Source organism: Oncorhynchus mykiss, chromosome 13, assembly GCF_057628025.1.
Source record: "Oncorhynchus mykiss isolate SJ-2025 chromosome 13, ASM5762802v1, whole genome shotgun sequence".
In the NCBI taxonomy this organism is placed as follows: Eukaryota; Metazoa; Chordata; class Actinopteri; order Salmoniformes; family Salmonidae; genus Oncorhynchus; species Oncorhynchus mykiss.
In genome coordinates, this window is record NC_143034.1 from 38,927,753 (window position 1) to 38,948,922 (window position 21,170).

At 44.7% G+C, this 21,170-nt stretch overlaps 1 protein-coding gene across 7 annotated transcripts in view; it reads left to right on the forward strand.

The window, feature by feature from the left end:
* The window catches only part of LOC110486079 (son of sevenless homolog 1), an 82,010-nt gene that overhangs the window by 58,836 nt on the left and 2,004 nt on the right, over positions 1–21,170 (forward strand). For 2 of the 7 annotated variants that reach the window (XM_036940731.2, XM_090196152.1), the window contains 12 exons: positions 2,479–2,601; positions 3,130–3,233; positions 3,384–3,606; positions 9,405–9,524; positions 10,899–11,061; positions 12,871–12,988; positions 13,314–13,486; positions 14,063–14,179; positions 15,073–15,123; positions 15,829–16,099; positions 16,304–16,348; positions 20,316–20,437. In XM_036940731.2, coding sequence (XP_036796626.1) covers positions 2,479–2,601; positions 3,130–3,233; positions 3,384–3,606; positions 9,405–9,524; positions 10,899–11,061; positions 12,871–12,988; positions 13,314–13,486; positions 14,063–14,179; positions 15,073–15,123; positions 15,829–16,099; positions 16,304–16,348; positions 20,316–20,437 — 1,630 coding nt within the window. The remainder of the gene's footprint in view (positions 1–2,478; positions 2,602–3,129; positions 3,234–3,383; positions 3,607–9,404; positions 9,525–10,898; positions 11,062–12,870; positions 12,989–13,313; positions 13,487–14,062; positions 14,180–15,072; positions 15,124–15,828; positions 16,100–16,303; positions 16,349–20,315; positions 20,438–21,170) is intronic. The other 5 variants (XM_036940732.2, XM_090196153.1, XM_036940734.2 and 2 more) reach the window with 3 other exon arrangements.

Genomic DNA, 21,170 nt, shown 5'->3' on the forward strand with positions numbered 1-21,170 from the left:
TTTAATTTCATTTATAATAAAGTCTTTGCATCTCAAAATCATTGTCATGTGGTTCATCTAAGTTATATCTAAATGAAAATAATAAACATCTAAAAGTAACTTTTGCCATTGCCAACTATGTAAAAAAAATAGTCTAAAGCCAACAAATAAAAACATTGCAGCCTGCAGGTAGAAAATATCCTGATTTAAAAAAAAATAATATCCTATAAATCACTTTAGCTACGCATAGCCTGTCTGCAACGAACTTGAAACATTGTATCAACTATGCTATCAACTGGATACACCTACGCTCTCGTGCTAGCAAACTTGCAACATTGTAATATTCTGGGCAAGTGAGCTTCCTGAGCCAGTGAGCTTGAGACACAGCTGTAGGGATAAGAAGTAATCAGGTATTTTATGACGTTTGCACTGGATCAGAGCATTACATTTTTCCCTTTCATGCTGAGTGCTTATTGAAAGGGAGAGAGATGGATTTTTTTTATATACATTGAGGAACCATTGTCATTCTCAATAAAAAACACACCTTTACTCACTGTTTGAGGTGAATGTGCGGGGGCACTGGTTAGTCAAGGTAATTGTGGTAAAAGTTAAAGTGACGATGCATAGATAATAACCAGAAAGTAACAGCAGTGTAACAGAGGGGGGGAGACTATGCAAATAGTTTGGGTAGCCATTTGATTAGCTGGTCAGGAGTCTTATGGCTTGGGGGTAGAAGCTGTTAAGAAGCCTCTTGGACCTAGACTTGGTGCGCCGGGACTGCTTTCCGTGCGGTAGCAGAAAGAACAGCCTATGACTAGGGTGGCTATAGTCTTTGATGATTTTTAGGGCCTTCCTCTGACACCGCCTGGTATAGAGGTCCTGGATGGCAGGAAGCTTGGGCCCAATGATGTACTGGGCCGTACGAACTACCCTCTGTAGTGCCTTGCGGTCGGAGGCCGAGCAGTTGCCATAACAGGCAGTGATGCAATCCGTGAGGATGCTCACGATGGTGCAGCTGTAGAACCTTTTGAGTATCTGAGGACCCATGGCAAATCTTTTCAGTCTCCTGAGGGGGAATAGGTTTTGTCGTGCCCTCTTCACGGCTGTATTGGTGTGCTTGGACCATGTTAGTTTGTTGCTGATGTGGACGCCAAGGAACTTGAAGCTCTCAACCTGCTCCACTACAGCCCCGTTGATGAGAATGTGGGTGTGCTCTGTCCTCATTTTCCTGTAGTCCACGATCATCTCCTTTGTCTTGATCACATTGAAGGAGAGGTTGTTGTCCTTGCACCACACGGTCAGGTCTCTGAACTCCTCCCTATAGGCTGTCTCGTCGTTGTCGGTGATCAGGCCTACCACTGTTGTCATCAACAAAATTAATGATGGTGTTGGAGTTGTGCCTGGCCGTGCAGTCATGAGTGAACAGGGAGTACAGGAGGGGACTGAGAATGCACCCCTGAGGGGCCCCCTTGTTGAGGATCTGAGTGGCGGATGTGTTGTTACCTACCCTTACCACCTGCGAGATGCCCCTCAGGAATTCCATTATCCAGTTTCAGAGGGAGGTGTTTAGTCCCAGGGTCCATAGCTTAGTGAGAACTTTGAGGGCACTATGTTGTTGAATGCTGAGCTTTATTCAATGAATAGCATTCTCTCATAGGTGTTCCTTTTGTCCAGGTGTGAAAGGGCAGTGAGGAGTGCAATAGAGATTGCATCATCTGTGGGTCTGTTGGTGCAGTATGCAAATTGGAGTGGGTCTAGGGTTTCTGGGATAATGGTGTTGATGTGAGCCATGACCAGCCTTGCAAAGCATTTCATGGCTACAGATGTCAGTGCTACAGGTCGGTAGTCATTTAGGCAGGTTACTTTAGTGTTCTTGGGCACAGGGATTATGGTGGTCTGCTTGAAACATGTTGGTATTACAGACTCAGACAGGTAGAGGTTGAAAATGTCAGTGAAGACACTTGCAAGTTTGTCAGTGCATGCTCGGAGTACACGTCCTGGTAATCCGCCTTGTGAATGTTGACTTATTTAAAGGTCTTACTCACATCGGCTGCGGAGAGTGTGAGATCACAGTCATCCGGAACAGCATGTTTCATGTTTCAGTGTTACTTGCCTCAAAGCGAGCATAGAAGTAATTTAGTTCCTCTGGTAGGCTTGTGTCACCCGTGCAGCTCTCGGCTGTGCTTCCCTTTGTAGTCTGTAATAGTTTGCAAGCCCTGCCACATCCAACGAGCATCGGAGCCTGTGTTGTACGATTCGATCTTAGTCCTGTATTGATGCTTCGCCTATTTGATGGTTCGTTGGAGTCACTTTGGGGAAGACGTCCTCAATGCACTTATTGCTAAAGCCAGTGACTGATGTGGTGTGCTCCTCAATGCCATCGGAAGAATCCCGGAACATATTCCAGTCTGGAACCTCTACTGTCTGGTTAAAGGTGTATCCGAGATTCCACACTGCTGTGTCTTCTCAGTTGTGATTTTGTTTTCTGGAACCTTCCAGGTTTGAAATTCCCGAGCCAAAGCCCACAGAGGCGGACCAGATGGCAATAGAGAATGGAGACCAACCTCTCAGCGCCGAACTCAAACGATTTCGCAAGGAGTTTGTCCAGCCAGTCCAACTCAGGTACCTCTGCACCCCTCCCCATTTACCACACCTAATTCCAGAGGTTGTGTTCATTAGGGATTATAACAGAAAACATTCAACAACAACAAAAAGTTATTCTTGGACAAGTCGAGGTAGCCCCTGTCTGTTTTCTTTCATTTTGGTGCCTAATGAACATGACCTAGGGGTCAACAGTACATCCTGGTTTTCTTGTGATACACTTGGAAGGTAGTCTGTCCTGATTAGCAGAGAAAGGTTTCAAACTTTTTTAATGCACGCTTTACTTTTTTTTTGTTATGCTCCATATACTGTGCTTTCGGGAAGTATTCAGATCCCTTCCCCTTTTCCACTTTTTGTTACGTTACAGCCTTATTCTAAAATATATATATGTTTTTTTATGTAAAAATCCTCATCAATTTACACATGATACCGCATAATGACAAGCGGGCAGATTTATTTGTTTTTTAGGTCAGGATTTGTAGTTAGCGCTCTCTTGCTGGTCTGTAACTGGTATCTTAACTGGTTTTGACCTACTCGCTCTTCCTGCAGGGTATTGAATGTATGTCGCCACTGGGTGGAGCACCACTTCTATGACTTTGAGCGGGACTGTCAGTTACTCAAGTGTCTGGAGGAGTTCATTGCATTGGTGCGAGGTATGTGTGGATAAATTGGGGCAAGGACTTTCTCTTCTTTTGTTGCATATCCTCTTTTTTTCTTATTTTCCTCTCGTCTCTTCCTCTCTCGTATCTCTCCTCTACTTCTCTTCTCTGAGTGACAATCTCCCTCTCTGTGACCCCTCCCAGGCAAGGCCATGAAGAAGTGGGTGGAGTCCATTACCAAGATCATCCAGAGGAAGAAGCAAGCACAGGCCAATGGGCCCAGCCACAACATTACCTTCGAGAGCTCGCCACCGCCCATCGAGTGGCACCTCAGCAAGTCGGGCCAGACAGACCAGTTTGACCTCATGACCCTCCACCCCATTGAGATCGCCCGGCAGCTCACACTGCTCGAGTCCGACTTCTACAGGTAGGCCTACAGTACCGTATTGCTGTCCATGGCAGTTTTTTTATTTTTAACTCCAGTCCTTTTTGTTCCAGTCCAGTACTAAAGCACCTCAATTTATCACTGGCTTGATGATTCCTTGGATCAGCTGTGTAAGTGGTGGACTAGAGCAAAAATGTGACTCACCACCTGGATTCGGTGCGATGTAGCAAAATTTGAAATGGTGTCTTTTACATTGGATAAAAGTATAGACTCAAAGATAGAAAATGGTTTATCATACTCTCTGCTTTGAAAGTTGATGAACTTGTAACACCACTTTTGAGAAAATGGCCCTTGAATGTTTTTGGACACCTACTTGGAGAGCTCTTCTTTGTCTACACCCATTTAGCATTGTTCACACCCTCTTAAGCCTTAACCCAACCCATCTCTTGAAGGATTAAATGTGAGGCCATGTGTTAAACAGAGTGAGTATTGTAGTAAACAACTGAGGATTTCAAGACAAAGAGTGCTAAAAGTAGTAGCCTACAATAAGGAAAAGCTCCAGCTAAAAATACACTATCTAGTCCTTGTCCTATATCCTAATTTGACTTTGGTGCAGGTCATGTTCTTCACATTACCGTCTCTGGTAAAAACACACTATTTCAAATAAAATCTATGTTTTTGTCACATGCACAGGATACAGAAGGTGTAAATGGTACAGTGAAATTGTTACTTGCATATTTGAATAGTAGCAATATCAAAAATAGAAAGGCCAGAATTCTGGAGTTTCCTCTTCACTATTGATGTTGAGACAGGTGTTTTGCAGGTACTATTTAATGAAGCTGCCAGTTGAGGACTTGTGAGGCGTCTGTTTCTCAAACTAGACACTAATGTACTTGTCCTTTTGCTCAGTTGTGCACCGGGGCCTCCCACTCCTCTTTCTATTGTGGTTAGAGACAGTCTGCGCTGTTCTGTGAAGGGAGTAGTACACAGCGTTGTATGAGATCTTCGGTTTCTTGGAAATTTCTCGCGTGGATTAGCCTTGATTTCTCAGAACAATAATAGACTGACAAGTTTCAGAAGAAAGGGCTTTGTTTCTACCCATTTTGAGCCTGTAATCGAACCCATAAATGCTGATGCTCCAGATACTCAAATAGTCTAAAGAAGGCCAGTTTTATTGCTTCTTTAATCAGAACAACAGTTTTCAGCTGTGCTAACATAATTGCAAAAGTGTTTTCTAATGAGCCTTTTAAAATGATAAACTTGGATTAGCTAACACAACCTGCCATTGGAACACAGTAGTGATGGTTACTGATAATGGGCCTCTGTACGTCTACGTAGATATTCCATAAAATAAAATGAGCTGTTTCCAGCTACAATAGTCAGTTACAACATTAACAATGTCTTCACTGTATTTCTGATCAATTTGATGTTATTTTAATGGACAAAAAAAATACGTTTTCATTCAAAAACAAGGAGATTTCTAAGTGACCCCAAACTTTTGAACGGTAGTATACTTACATACATACATACATACATGCATGCATGCATACAGTTAGTTGAAGTTGGAAGTTTACATACAGTTAGGTTGGAGTCATTAACTTGTTTTTCAACCACTCCACAAATTTCTTGTTAACAAACTATAGTTTTGGCAAGTAGGTTAGGACACCTACTTTGTGCATGACACAAGTAATTTTTACAGACAGATTATTTCACTTACAATTCACTGTATCAGTATTCCAGTGGGTCAGAAGTTTACATACACTATGTTGACTGTGCCTTTAAACAGCTTGGAAAATTCCAGAAAATGATGTCATGGTTTAGAAGCTTCTGATAGGCTAATTGACATAATTTGAGTCAATTGGAGGTGTACTTGTGGATATATTTCAAGTCCTACCTTCAAACTCGGTGCCTCTTTGCTTGACATCATGGGAAAATCAAAAGAAATCAGCCAAGACCTCTGAGGGAAAAAAAGTCTGGTTCATCCTTGGGAGCAATTTCCAAACGCCTGAAGGTACCACGTTCATCTCTACAAACAGTAGTTTGCAAGTATTAATACCATGGGACCACGTAGCCGTCATACCGCTCAGGGATGAGACGCATTCTGTCTCCTAGAGATGAACGTACTTTGGTGCGAAAAGTGCAAATCAATCCCACAACAACAGCAAAGGACCTTGTGAAGATGCTGGAGGAAGCAGGTACAAAAGTATCTATATCCACAGTAAAACGAGTCCTATATCGATACAACCTGAAAAGTCCGCTCAGCAAGGAAGAAGCCACTGTTCCAAAACCACCATAAAAAAGCCAGACTACGGTTTGCAACTGCACAAAGATGGTACTTTTTGGAGAAATGTTCTTTGGTCTGATGAAACAAAAATAGAACTGTTTGGCCATAATGACCATTGTTATGTTTGGAGGGAAAAGGGGGAGGCTTGCATGTCAAAGAATACCACCCCAACCGTGAAGCACGAGGTGGCAACATGGGGAGTGCTTTGCTGCAGGAGGGACTGGTGCACTTCACAAAATAGATGGCATCATGAGGTAGGAAAATTATGTGGATATGTTGAAGCAACATTTCAAGACCACAGTCAGGAAGTTAAAGTTGTGGCAAATGGCTTAAGGACATCAAAGTCAAGGTATTGGAGAGGCATCACAAAGCCCTGACCTCAATCCTAAAAAACATTTGTGGGCAGAGCTGAAAAAGCGTGTGCGAGCAAGGAGGCCTACAAACCTGACTCAGTTACACCAGCTCTGTCAGGAGGAATGGGCCACAATTCACCCAATTTATTGTGGGAAGCTTGTGAAAGACTACCCAAAACATTTGACCCAAGTTAATCATTGTGAAGGCAATGCCACCAAATACTAATTGTAAACTGTTGACCCACTGGGAATTTGATGAAAGAAATAAAAGCTTAAATAAATAATTCTCTCTACTACACTGCTCAAAAAAATAAAGGGAACACTTAAACAACACAATGTTACTCCAAGTCAATCACACTTCTGTGAAATCAAACTGTCCACTTAGCAAGCAACACTGATTGACAATAAATTTCAAATGCTGTTGTGAAAATTGCATAGACAACAGTTGGAATTTATAGGCAATTAGCAAGACACCCCCAATAAAGGAGTGGTTCTGCAGGTGGTACCACAGACCACTTCTCAGTTCCTATGCTTCCTGGCTGATGTTTTGGTCACTTTTGAATGCTGGCGGTGCTTTCACTCTAGTGGTAGCATGAGACGGAGTCTACAACCCACACAAGTGGCTCAGGTAGTGCAGCTCATCCAGGATGGCACATCAATGCGAGCTGTGGCAAGAAGGTTTGCTGTGTCTGTCGGCGTAGTGTCCAGAGCATGGAGGCGCTACCAGGAGACAGGCCAGTACATCAGGAGACGTGGAGGAGGCCGTAGGAGGGCAACAACCCAGCAGCAGGACCGCTACCTCCGCCTTTGTGCAAGGAGGCGCACTGCCAGAGCCCTGCAGAATGACCTCCAGCAGGCCACAAATGTGAATGTGTCTGCTCAAACGGTCAGAAACAGACTCCATGAGGGTGGTATGAGGGCCCGACATCCACAGGTGGGGGTTGTGCTTACAGCCCAACACCGTGCAGGACGTTTGGCATTTGCCAGAGAACACCAAGATTGGCAAATTCGCCACTGGTGCCCTGTGCTCTTCACAGATGAAAGCAGGTTCACACTGAGCACGTGACAGAGTCTGGAGAAGCCATGGAGAACGTTCTGCTGCCTGCAACATCCTCCAGCATGACCGGTTTGGCGGTGGGTCAGTCATGGTGTGGGGTGGCATTTCTTTGGGGGGCCGCACAGCCCTCCATGTACTCGCCAGAGGTAGCCTGACTGCCATTAGGTACCGAGATGAGATCCTCAGATCCCTTGTGAGACCATATGCTGGTGCGGTTGGCCCTGGGTTCCTCCTAATGCAAGACAATGCTAGACCTCATGTGGCTGGAGTGTGTCAGCAGTTCCTGCAAGAGGAAGGCATTGATGCTATGGACTGGCCCGCCCGTTCCCCAGACCTGAATCTAATTGAGCACATCTGGGACATCATGTCTCGCTCCATCCACCAATGCCACGTTGCACCACAGACTGTCCAGGAGTTGGCGGATGCTTTAGGTCAGGTCTGGCCGAAGATCCCTCAGGAGACCATCTGCCACTTCATCAGGAGCATGCCCAGGCATTGTAGGGAGGTCATACAGGCACGTGGAGGCCACACTCACTACTGAGCCTCATTTTGACTTGTTTTAAGGACATTACATCAAAGTTGGATCAGCCTGTAGTGTGGTTTTCCACTTTAATTTTGAGTGTGACTGCAAATCCAGACCTCCATGGGTTGATAAATTAGATTTCCATTGATCATTTTTGTGTGATTTTGTTGTCAGCACATTCAACTATGTAAAGAAATAAATATTTAATACGAATATTTCATTCATTCAGATCTAGGATGTATTATTTTAGTGTTCCCTTTATTTTTTTTGAGCAGTGTATATTATTCTGACATTTCACATTCTTAAAATAACTGACCTAAGACAGGGAATTTTTACTAGTATTAAATGTCAGGAATTGTGAAAAACTGAGTTGAAATGTATTTGGCTAAGGTGTATGTAAACCACCGACTTCAACTGTACACATACACAAACGTGCAGCACCAGAGAGGGGGGACACTTCCCCCACTGATGTCGCTGGGCCTGTGGGAACAGCTATGGTGGGCCGTCACCCCTCACCTCTTTCCCACGCTCCGGGGTGAAGTTTCCCCTTGGTACAGATCTATGATCAGCTTCCTCTCTCCCAATTCTAACCCGTAACCATTAGTGGGGGAAATTCAGAACTGACCCAAGATCAGCATCTATGGTAACTCAATGTATATACTGTAATAATATCAATTGATATGTCCATGAATTGAGCCGATCCTCATTAATGTCCCGTAGGTCACTTCATTACTCCCGATTTGTTTACTATACAAGCTTCTGACTCAGCTGACTTTGTTGTTGAAGTATAAAAACATGAGTTACAAAACGCATTCACAGGGTTGGTTTACTCTTGCTGTTCCTCGGGTCTCCACTGAATTAGGTAAATCCGCTTTTTAGTTTTAATGCGCCCCACTGCTGGAACAATTTACAGCTCTCATTAAAATGGGTTGTTCTGTTGCAGTTTAGGGCGTTGATTGAAAACCTAGTTGCTGAGAACTGTAACTGTTTAGGATTCTGTATTTACTTTTTGCGTATTCTTTTTAATATTAACACGTATTTATGCATGTTTAGTTTTAAATGTGTATTTTGTATATTGATGTGTATTGTGTACACAGGGCTCACATAGAAATGAGACCCTTGGCTACCTGTTAAAATAAAGTTAAAATAAAAACATTTTTAAAATCACCGTGCTCCATTTCCTACGACGAGATCACATTGCACCGGCCTTGTGGCCCAACAATGGTCGCTGGTATTGTCTGAAAATCTTACCACAATGCTGGTGCAGAAAACTCCCTTAGCTGCCAAGATTGGAGTCGGTAGAAGTTTGCACCTAACCACTGACACAAGGTCTGATTTTTTTGTTGTTGTTGTTATATAACTAATAATGGTGGTCCTCTGTGGCTCATATGGTGAACACATGGTGCTAGCAAAACTAAAGTTGTGGCTTCAATTCCTGCTGGGATCACATAAACATGCACTATAGTGACTGCATACATTTTTTGTAAGTCTCTTTGAATAATGGCATATAATAGTTTGGGTATATGGTAATCTCCTCCTAGAACTTTGGTTTGGAGCAACTACTTGAAGCGTCAAAGCGACTGACCTCTGCATTATTGTCCTCTCTCTGACCTATATCTACAGGGCGGTGCAGCCGTCAGAGCTGGTGGGCAGCGTGTGGACGAAGGAGGACAAGGAGCTGAACTCGCCCAACCTTCTGCGCATGATCCGCCACACCACCAACCTCACGTTGTGGTTCGAAAAGTAAGAGCACCCATTTTGTTTTTTGGCATCACAAAGAAGCGGTCCTCGTGAAACGAGACCATGATATTCCTTACACTTGCAGTGTTGACAAAGCATTTTCTATAATGAATTTATGGCATGATAAAGTATGTTATGTAGCTCGATGTATACTGAACAAAACTATAAACACAACATGTAAAGTGTTGGTCCCATGTTTCGTGAGCAGAAATAAAATATCCCAGAAATTTTCCGTGAGCACAAAAAGCTTATTTCTCTCAAATGTTGTGCACAAATGAGTTTACATCCCTGTTAGTGAGCATTTCTCCGTTGCCTAGATAATCCATCCACCTGACAAGTGTGGCATATCAAGAAGCTGATTAAACAACATGATCATTACACAGGTTCACCTTCTGCTGTGGACAATTAAAGGCCACTCTAAAATGTGCAGTTTTGTCACACAACACAATGCCACAGATATCTCGAGTTTTGAGGGAGCATGCAATTGGCATGTTGACTGCAGGAATGTCCACCAGAGCTGTTGCCAGAGAATTGAATGTTCATTTCTCTACCATAAGCCGTGTCCAACGAATTATGATTGGCTGCCATGGATGGGCCTGGGAGGGCATAGGCCCACCCATGGCTGCGTCCCTGCCCAGCCATGTGATATCCATAGATTATTGCCTAATGAAATTGTTTCAATTGACTGATTTCCTTATATGAACTGTAACTCAGTAAAATCGTTAATTGTTGCATGTTGAGTTTTTGTTCAGTATAGTTATGTCATGTCCTTTAGTGCACTGCATACAGGTGTTACAAATGCTTTATGTAGGTGGCAGAATTTAACCCTAAATAAGGCTGAGATTACTCCTATCCTCCCCATGTTGATTCTCAAGTTGAAAAGGAAAGAAACAATTTGGGACTGTTTTTTTGTGTATGAGCTGCTAATCCCTGTCTGATTTCATGTGTGATAGCACACCAGGCTTGATATCTCCAGAGACTTCCTGGTTTAGTTTTCAGGGGCCACTGAATTGGTTGAGTGAAATGTGTCCTTACACTGACTTAATAGCTCACCATGTTACCAAATGAGGATTAACAGGTCAATATGTTGTTACTAATTAATACGTTTGGGAGCATTACAATGTACCAATATGTATTTTCTTTCCCCCATTTACCTTACACTTTGTCATCCACCAGCTGTGAAAATGAAATGACCGAACTATGCAGACCTGAGTCATGTTTATTAGGGCTTGCAGCAAAAAAAAACATTTTTGCAATTCAAAACAAAAAGGTAGTCCCTCGCTGTTTGTCAGTTGTCCGTTTAGTCCCTAATGAACACGGCCCTGGCCCTCGGGTTTAAATAGCATTTTTTTTCTCAATGTACTACGTTCTCCACAGGTGTATCGTAGAGACGGAGAACCTGGAAGAGCGGGCAGCGGTGGTGGCGCGTATCATTGAGATCCTGCAGGTGTTCCAGGAGCTCAACAACTTCAACGGCGTGCTGGAGGTGGTCAGCGCCATGAACTCCTCGCCCGTCTACCGGCTAGACCACACCTTCGAGGTGATGAAGGCCTGGAGGGGTTCTTTCTGCAAGATTCTTTAAAGTTGTTGTTAGGAAATGGTGTGATAACTGTCTTGGTACTTTCTGGCATTGCATGAATCCAATGAAAATTGCAGTACCAAATTAAGTGCCTAGTGTTGATGAGTATTGTAATTCGTAAGTCTCTACGTTGACGTATCAATAGAGAGCATGGCCCAATGTGCCTCTGTGTACCATAGAGACACATCTGTAGGGCGAAATACAGTGCCTTGCGAAAGTATTCGGCCCCCTTGAACTTTGCGACCTTTTGCCACATTTCAGTCTTCAAACATAAAGATATAAAACTGTATTTTTTTTGTGAAGAATCAACAACAAGTGGGTGCAGTGCAGCAAACTCTCTCCAGAAGTTCAGTGGGGATCTCTGAATGATCCAATGTTGACCTAAATGACTAATGATGATAAATACAATCCACCTGTGTGTAATCAAGTCTCCGTATAAATGCACCTGCACTGTGATAGTCTCAGAGGTCCGTCAAAAGCGCAGAGAGCATCATGAAGAACAAGGAACACACCAGGCAGGTCCGAGATACTGTTGTGAAGAATTTTAAAGCCGGATTTGGATACAAAAAGATTTCCCAAGCTTTAAACATCCCAAGGAGCACTGTGCAAGCGATAATATTGAAATGGAAGGAGTATCAGACCACTGCAAATCTACCAAGACCTGGCCGTCCCTCTAAACTTTCAGCTCAAACAAGGAGAAGACTGATCAGAGATGCAGCCAAGAGGCCCATGATCACTCTGGATGAACTGCAGAGATCTACAGCTGAGGTGGGAGACTCTGTCCATAGGACAACAATCAGTCGTATATTGCACAAATCTGGCCTTTATGGAAGAGTGGCAAGAAGAAAGCCATTTCTTAAAGATATCCATAAAAAGTGTTGTTTAAAGTTTGCCACAAGCCACCTGGGAGACACACCAAACATGTGGAAGAAGGTGCTCTGGTCAGATGAAACCAAAATTGAACTTTTTGGCAACAATGCAAAATGTTATGTTTGGCGTAAAAGCAACACAGCTCATCACCCTGAACACACCATCCCCACTGTCAAACATGGTGGTGGCAGCATCATGGTTTGGGCCTGCTTTTCTTCAGCAGGGACAGGGAATATGGTTAAAATTGATGGGAAGATGGATGGAGCCAAATACAGGACCATTCTGGAAGAAAACCTGATGCAGTCTGCAAAAGACCTGAGACTGGGACGGAGATTTGTCTTCCAACAAGACAATGATCCAAAACATAAAGCAAAATCTACAATGGAATGGTTCAAAAATAAACATATCCAGGTGTTAGAATGGCCAAGTCAAAGTCCAGACCTGAATCCAATCGAGAATCTGTGGAAAGAACTGAAAACTGCTCTTCACAAATGCTCTCCATCCAACCTCACTGAGCTCGAGCTGTTTTGCAAGGAGGAATGGGAAAAATGTTCAGTCTCTCGATGTGCAAAACTGATAGACATACCCCAAGCGACTTACAGCTGTAATCGCAGCAAAAGGTGGCGCTACGAAGTATTAACTTAAGGGGGCTGAATAATTTTGCACGCCCAATTTTTCAGTTTTTGATTTGTTAAAAAAGTTTGAAATATCCAATAAATGTCGTTCCACTTCATGATTGTGTCCCACTTGTTGTTGATTCTTCACAAAAAAATACAGTTTTATATCTTTATGTTTGAAGACTGAAATGTGGCAAAAGGTCGCAAAGTTCAAGGGGGCCGAATACTTTCGCAAGGCACTGTATATACAATTGTTTTGACTGAACTTTCGGCCCCTCTCCAGCAAATTCCAAGCCGACAGAGGAAGATTCTGGAGGAGGCCCATGAACTGAGCGAGGACCACTACAAGAAGTACCTGGCAAAACTGCGCTCCATCAACCCCCCCTGTGTCCCCTTCTTTGGTATGCTCTAGAGCAGTGTTTCTCAACCTTTTTGGTACAAGGGATGAGGAAGCTATGGTCCTTTTTGTGTCAGGGGCTCACAAGTAATGTAGCATTTTTATTTTGTATACAGCAGTACAATTTCCCCCTCGGGAACATTAAAGTTGATCCTGTCCTATGCTATCCTAAGCTAGGATTTTTCCTCCTTGGAGGACCGCTTACATTAGAACTAGTGTTGGTTAACCATCTCGGGGACCGGCCGGCAACATTCCACGAACCGGTTCCAGTCCATCGACATCATTGCTCCACTCTCATGTCTTTTCTCTCTCTCTAACTCTCTCCTCAGGGATCTACTTGACAAACATCCTGAAGACGGAGGAAGGCAACCCTGACTTCCTGAAGAGGCATGGCAAGGAGCTGATCAACTTCAGCAAGCGACGGAAAGTGGCGGAGATCACCGGGGAGATCCAGCAGTACCAGAACCAGCCCTACTGCTTACGGGTGGAGAGCGATATCCGGGTGAGGAGCAAACACAGTGATGTCGCACGTTCCATTGAAGTTGGTCACCACTCTATTGGCCAGCCTGCATAGTCAACATTTTTTGAGAAATTGGCATACTTTCCGGCTTTGCAGCATGGTCCAACCCATACACGTTTCACAAATACCATTTAGTTACGTGGAATATGAATGGGTATAAATATGATTAAACAAGGGAGTAATATAAGTAATATATCACTTCATTTGGCCTGTTTTTCCTTTCACGATTTCATCTCTACAGTTCCCATGTACAGTTGTTTTCCAAGTCATAGCAACCTCTTAGTTTTTGATTAGATATACATTTAGTGCTGATTCCTAGCTTAAACTTTAATCTCATTGACATCAATGGATGAAAATTCGAAATGTGGAAGTTAGAATTCACTGCTTTAGTAGAGAGTTACTGCCACTCAGCTCCCAACATGTACTACTAGTTGGTTATTTATCCAATTGTCCCCAATCACCCACACCCTTGTCTATAGTCATTAGGACAACAATGTATACTTCTCAAAGGATCTGTCTTTCTGACGACTCTCTGTTTCTCTCATTTGTGTTAAACAGAAGTTCTTTGAAAACCTCAATCCAATGGAGGACAAGGCAGAGAAGGAGTTTGCTGACTATCTGTTCAACAAGTCGCTGGAGATTGAGCCTCGGAATGCCCGGTCGTTGCCTCGATTTGTAAGGGTCTTGTCCCTCTCCTCTCTCGGACTCCCTATGCCGTTTGATCAGTTATTGTATTTCAAACCTTTGTTAGAATGACATTGAAACTTCATGAGTTAAGATGAAAAATCATTTTTGTCCACTATTCATTGTTTTACATTTGAGTCATTTAGCTTTTTCGTACTGGCCCCCCGTGGGAAACGAACCCACAACCCTGGCATTGCAAATGTCATACTCTACCATCTGAGCCACGGGACCACACTGAGCCACTCTTAAGCATGTGTGGCTCCCTGTATGCTCTTAAGCAGTGGCGTCTCGTGAAATTTCCAACAAGTGGGGCTGTTGCAAACTGGCAATAGGTAGCTGACAAATAAGTCCACATTTCCAAACGGAATAAGTAGGCTACTGCAAATGTTCAACTTCAACTTATTTGCTAGACGTACACGCATGTGGGAATACAATAACAGACGAAAACTTGTGGTAGTTTAGTTATAGCTAACGTCATGTCTTGTTTGAGCTTTGCTGAAATAGCTGTTTGACAGTGTCGTCTTCTGTGTCTGCGCTCACTTCATACTTTGACAACAGTGAAGTGTTTTGTAGATCATCGCCATCTGGTGTACAGAGTTATAATTGCAAACCAGGGGCTCTTTGGATAGGTTCAATAAGAGTGGCTAAAATCCTATGATAACCGCAAGGGGTATAGGGATAACTTTAAATTGCATTGAATGAGGTGGCTTGAGAAGCTCTCTGGAATGCTGGAACTACGCTGCCAATTACAGCAGCACATTTTATTTTTGAAAACTCAATTTGTAATCTAAATGCAGTTATTTATATACACAAACTTGATATTATTACAATATTTGATCATTATATAAATTTTTGTAAATCCATTTTTATCTCATTGCTGCCAGGTGGGGCGGCGTCCGAGTGCCCTCTATGGACGCAACGCCCCTGCTATTAAGGTAGAAAAAAGACTGAACATTTGTCAGCAGAATTTATACCTCTAACAATTACAGGTAGCTGCCAAAATAAAGGACCCACTTGAGTAAATGAGGGATATAAAGTATATTGAAAGCAGTTGCTTCCCCACAGGTGTTCCTGAGCTTATTAAGCAATTAACATACCATCATGTTTAGGGTCGTGTATAAAAATGCTCAGTTTCCCATTAGTTTGGCTACCATGGCTAGAAGAAGAGAGAGGTGACTTTGAAAGAAGGATATAAATGGTGCATAGAGGGTTTAAAGGGTGTGTGTGTCAGTCACCAGATCTCACCCAATTGAACAATTATGGTAGATTCTGGATCGGCACCTGAGACGGCGTTTTCCATCAACAAAACACCAAATTATGTCATTTCTCATGGAAGGATGGAGTCACATCCCTCCAAATAAAGTTGTAAAAACTTGTAGAATCTATGCCAAGACATATTGAAGCTGTTCTGACGGCTTGTGGTGGCCCAACGCCCTATTAATACACTTTCTGTTGGTGTTGGTTTATTTTGGCAGTTACCTGCAGGTAACACACTAACCAGATAGTCCCCCAATCTCTGACATTAATTACCAGAACCAGCAGTACTTGAGGGCTGAGAGTCTGCAGTTGAGTAGCCCTGACATTGTAGAAGTGTTGCCCTGACCTCTCCATCAACACCCCTTCTCCCTGTCTCCTTCCAGCCCAAGAAGTACAACTGCCCGCTCAAGTCCCCCGGCGTGCGCCCGTCCTCGGTGCGCCCGGGCACCATGCGACATCCGACGCCACTGCAGAATGAGCCGCGCAAGATCAGCTACAGCCGCATCCCTGATAGCGAGATGGAGAGCGCCGCCTCTGCACCCAACTCGCCGCGCACGCCCCTCACGCCGCCGCCGGCCTCGGCTGCCTCCAGCTCCACAGATATCGGCAGCGTGTTCGACTCGCCCCAGGGCCCCTCCAGCCCCTTCCACTCCAGTAGGTGGTTCTTCAAGCTGGACGAGGGAGCAGGTTGGGTGGGGATTGTGGAGGAGGGAGGATAGGTTGGGTGGGAGCATAGCTAGAGCTTATAGAGAAAGTGTTTAAACACAGTTTGAGATTTTCCTTCCGCCTCAGTCTCTCATTCTCTCAGGGCCTTCTCTCTCTTCTCTTTTCTCCACTCTGGCCTTTCCCTCCATCCAGACTGCGACAGCATCTTTGCCCAGGTCTCCTTACCACACGGCCCACGTTAGTATGACCCTCAAAGCCTTCCTGTTGTCAGTGTCCCCTCACTACCCATCCACCCACACCCCATACAAACTACTACATCAACCCACCCCCATCTCTCACTCATTCTGACCCTCCCAAGCCCTACTTGCCTCTCCCTACCCGCATGCAACTGACATCCACCTCATTGCTCCCATCTCCCCTCACCGTTGCCCCTGTCCGTCTCCATGGCAAAGAATGCTCTGTTGTCTGTGTGTTTCCAAGTATACGTTGCCCACAGAAACAGCTCTAAGGTCAGCTGAACTGACCTTAGATCAGTGTCACCCCCCCCCCTCCTGTTCTCCTGTCCTTAATCCATTGTCACTGTGAGGTTTTGCTCTGTGCATTCTTGTACAACATCACTCTGTGGTATACAGTGCATTCGGAAAGTATTTAGACCCCTTGAGTTTTTCCACATTCTGTTACGTTAGAGCCTTACTCTAAAATGGATTTTAAAAATCCCTCATCAATCTACACACAATACCCCATAATGACAAAGCAAAAACTGTTGTTTTTTTTAATTTTGTACATTTGTTACAAATAAAATACTGAAATATCACATTCACGTAAGTATTCTAATCAAATCAAATGTTATTTGTCACATGCGCCGAATACAACAGGTGTAGACCTTTACAGTAAAGTGCTTACTTACAAGCCCTTAACCAACAATGCAGTTTTAAGAAAAATAACAAATATAAAAGTTACAAATAATTAAAGAACAGCATTAAAAAAACAATAGCGAGGCTATATACAGGGGGTGCCAGTACAGAGTCAATGTTCAGGGGCAGCGGTTATGTAGATAGTTATTAAAGTGACTATGCATAAATAATAACAGAGAGTAGCAACAGCATAAAAGGGGGGGGGGGGGGGCAGGTAATGCAAGTAGTCTGGGTGGCCAATTGATTAGATGTTCAGTCGTATGGCTTGCGGGAAAAAGCTGTTTAGAAGCCTATTGCACCTAGACTTGACGCTCCGGTACCACTTGCCGTGCGGTAGCAGAGAGAACAGTCTGGCAGGAAGCTTGGCCACAGTGATATACTGGGCCGTATGCACTATCCTCTGTAGTGCCTTGCGGTCGGAGGCCGAGCAGTTGCCATACCAGGCAGTGACGCAACCCATCAGGATGCGCTTGATGGTGCAGCTGTGTAGAACCTTATGAGTATCTGAGGACCCATGGCAAATCTTTTCAGTCTCCTGAGGGGGAATAGGTTTTGTCATGCCCTCTTCACGACTGTCTTGGTGTGTTTGGACCATATTAGTTTGTTGCTGATGTGGACGCCAAGGAACTTGAAGCCCTCAACCTGCTCCACTACAGCCCCGTCCCGTCGATGAGAATGTGGGTGTGCTCGGTCCTCATTTTCCTGTAGTCCACGATCTTCTCCTTTGTCTTGATCACGTTGAAGGAGAGGTTGTTGTCGTCCTTGCACCACACGGTCAGGACTCTGACCACCTCCATATAGGCTGTCTCGTCGTTGTCGGTGATCAGGCCCTACCACTATTGTCATCGGCAAACTTAATGATGGTGTTGGAGTCGTGCCTGGCTGTGCAGTCATGAATGAACAGGGAGTACAGTAGGGGACTGAGCACGCACCCTTAACTGGATGTGTTGTTAGCTACCCTTACCACCAGGGTGCGGCCCGTCGGGAAGTCCAGGATCCAGTTGCAGTGTTTAGTCCCAGAGTCCTTACCTTAGTGATGAGCTTTGAGGGCATTATGGTGTTGCACGCTGAGCTGTAGTCAATGAACAGCATTCTCACATAGGTATTCCTTTTGTCCAGGTGTGAAAGGGCACTGTGAAGTGCAATAGCGATTGCATCATCTGTGGTTCTGTTGGGGAGGTATGCAAATTGGAGTGGGTCAAGGGTTTCTGGTATAATGGTGTTGATGTGAGCCATGACCAGCCTTTTAAAGCACTTCATGGCTACAGACTTGAGTGCTACGGGTCTGTAGTCATGTAGGCAGGTTACCTTAGTCCCTGTGCCCAAGAACACTATGGTGGTTTGCTTGAAACATGTTGGTATTACAGACTCAGACAGGGAGAGCTTGAAAATGTCAGTGAAGACACTGGTCAGCGCATGCTCGGAGTACACGTCCTGGTAATGATGCTCTCATGCATGTTTCAGTGTTACTTGCCTCGAAGCGAGCATAGAAGTAATTTAGCTCGTCTGGTAGGCTCGTGTCTCTGGGCAGCTCTCGGCTGTGCTTCCCTTTATAGTCTGTAATAGTTTGCAAGCCCTGCAATATCCGACGTGCGTCGGAGCCGTTGTAGCACGATTCGAACTTAGTCCTGTATTGACGCTTTGCCTATTTGATGGTTCGTCGGAGAGCATAGTGGGATTTCTTATAAGCTTCCGGGTTAGAGTCCCGCTCCTTGAAAGAGGCAACTCTACCCTTTAGCTCAGTGCAGGTTGGGGTATGTACGTACAGACAACGTCATCGATGGACTTATTGATGAAGCCAGTGACTGATGTGGTGTACTCCTCAATGCCATCGGCGGAATCCCAGAACATATTCCAGCCTGTGCTAGCAACACAGTTCTGTAGCTTAGCATCTGCTTCATCTGACCACTTTTTTATTGACTGAATCACTGGTGCTTCCTGCTTAAATTTTTGCTTGTAAGCTGTAATCAGACCCTTTACTCAGTACTTTGTTGAAGAACGATTGGCAGTGATTACAGTCTCAAGTCTTCTTGGGTATGACACTACAAGCTTGGCACACCTGTATTTTGGAAGTTTCTCCCATTCTTTTCTGCAGATCCTTTCAATCTCTGTCAGGTTGGATGGGGAGTTTCGCTGCACAGCTGTTTTCAGGTGTGTCCAGAGATGTTTGATCGGGTTCAGGTCCGGGATCTGGCTGGGCCACTCAAGGACATTCAGAGACTTGTCCTGAAACCACTCCTGCGTTGTCTTGGCTGTGTGCTTAGGGTTGTTTTCCTGTTTGAAGGTGAACCTTCACCCCAGTCTGATAATCTGCTCTAGAGCGCACAGGACTTTGTCAAGGATCTCCGTTAATATTTTACTCGATCCTAACTAGTCTTCCAGTAACTGCCACTGAAAGAAAATCCCACAGCATGATGCTGCTACCACCATGCTTCACCGTTGGGATGATGCCAGGTTTCGTCCAGACGTGACACTTGGCATTCAGGCCAAAGAATTCAATCTTGGTTTCACCAGACCAGAGAATCTTGTTTCTTATTTTCTGAGAGTCTTTAGGTGCCTTTTGGCAAACTCCCAAGTGGGCTGTCATGTGCCTTTTTACTGAGTGGCTTCCATCTTGCAACTCTACCATAAAGCCTGATTGGTGGAGTGCTGCAGAGATAGTTGTTCTTCAGGAAGTTTCTCCAATCTCCACAGAGGAACTTTAGAGCTCTGTCAGTGACCATCGGGTTCTTGGTCACCTCCCTGACCAAGGCCCATCTCCCCCGATTGCTCTGTTTGGCCGGGTGGCCAGCTCTGGGAAGAGTCTTGGCGTTTCCAACCTTCTTCCATTTAAGAATGAGGCCACTGTGTTCTTGGGGACCTTCAATGCTGCAGAATTGTTTTGGTACCCTTTCCCAGATCTGTGCCTCGAAACAATCCTGTTTTCGCTTTGCCATTAATACTTTAGTGTTGTCTTTGTATACTCTTCCTGAAAGAGTTTATATTACCCATCCATTCATCATCCTCTATTCTCTTACTTTTTTTTTCATTTTCTGTGATTTCAATTGCTTGTATTTACTCCATTCTTCGTGGGCCTGAATGTCTTCAGTTCGTCTCTTTCTTTGAAATGAATGTGTGATTTATAACCTAGAAAACAGTCAAGTGCCAGGCAAAAGAGAGAACCCCCAGACACTCAGTTGGCCATCCCTGAGTTGTAGAGTCCTGTGTGGGATGAATTGGGTTTAAATATGTGTAATTACTGTCTTCTTGTAAGGCTTCATTTTAGTTAACCGGATTTCCTTCTTTTCCAGGGTCCTCCTCGGTTTCCTCCATGGTGAGTTTCCACAGGAACACTGAAGACACCACCGTCCCCCCGCCTGTGCCCCCTCGCAGACGCCCCGAATCCGCCCCCGCTGAATCTTCCCCTTCGAAGGTGACTCTATTTTTACCTGTTTGCTACCTAAGGTTTTCTGAGACTCCCGGGTGGCGCAGTGGTCTAAGGCACTGCATCTCAGTGCAAGAGGCGTCACTGCATCTCAGTGCAAGAGGCGTCACTGCATCTCAGTGCAATAGGCGTCACTGCATCTCAGTGCAATAGGCGTCACTGCATCTCAGTGCAAGAGGCGTCACTGCATCTCAGTGCAAGAGGCGTCACTGCATCTCAGTGCAAGAGGCGTCACTGCATCTCAGTGCAAGAGGCGTCACTGCATCTCAGTGCAAGAGGCGTCACTGCATCTCAGTGCAAGAGGCGTCACTGCATGTCAGTGCAAGAGGCGTCACTGCATGTCAGTGCAAGAGGCGTCACTGCATGTCAGTGCAAGAGGCGTCACTGCATGTCAGTGCAAGAGGCGTCACTGCATGTCAGTGCAAGAGGCGTCACTGCATGTCAGTGCAAGAGGCGTCACTGCATGTCAGTGCAAGAGGCGTCACTGCATGTCAGTGCAAGAGGCGTCACTGCATGTCAGTGCAAGAGGCGTCACTGCATGTCAGTGCAAGAGGCGTCACTGCATCACATCCGGCCGTGATTGGGAGTCCTATAGGGCGGTACACAATTGGCCAGCGTCGTCCGGGTTTGGCCGTCATTGCAAATAAGAATTTGTTCTTAACTGACTTGTCTAGTTAAATAAAAGTATAAACAATGCAGTTTTAAAAACTACCTTAAAAAT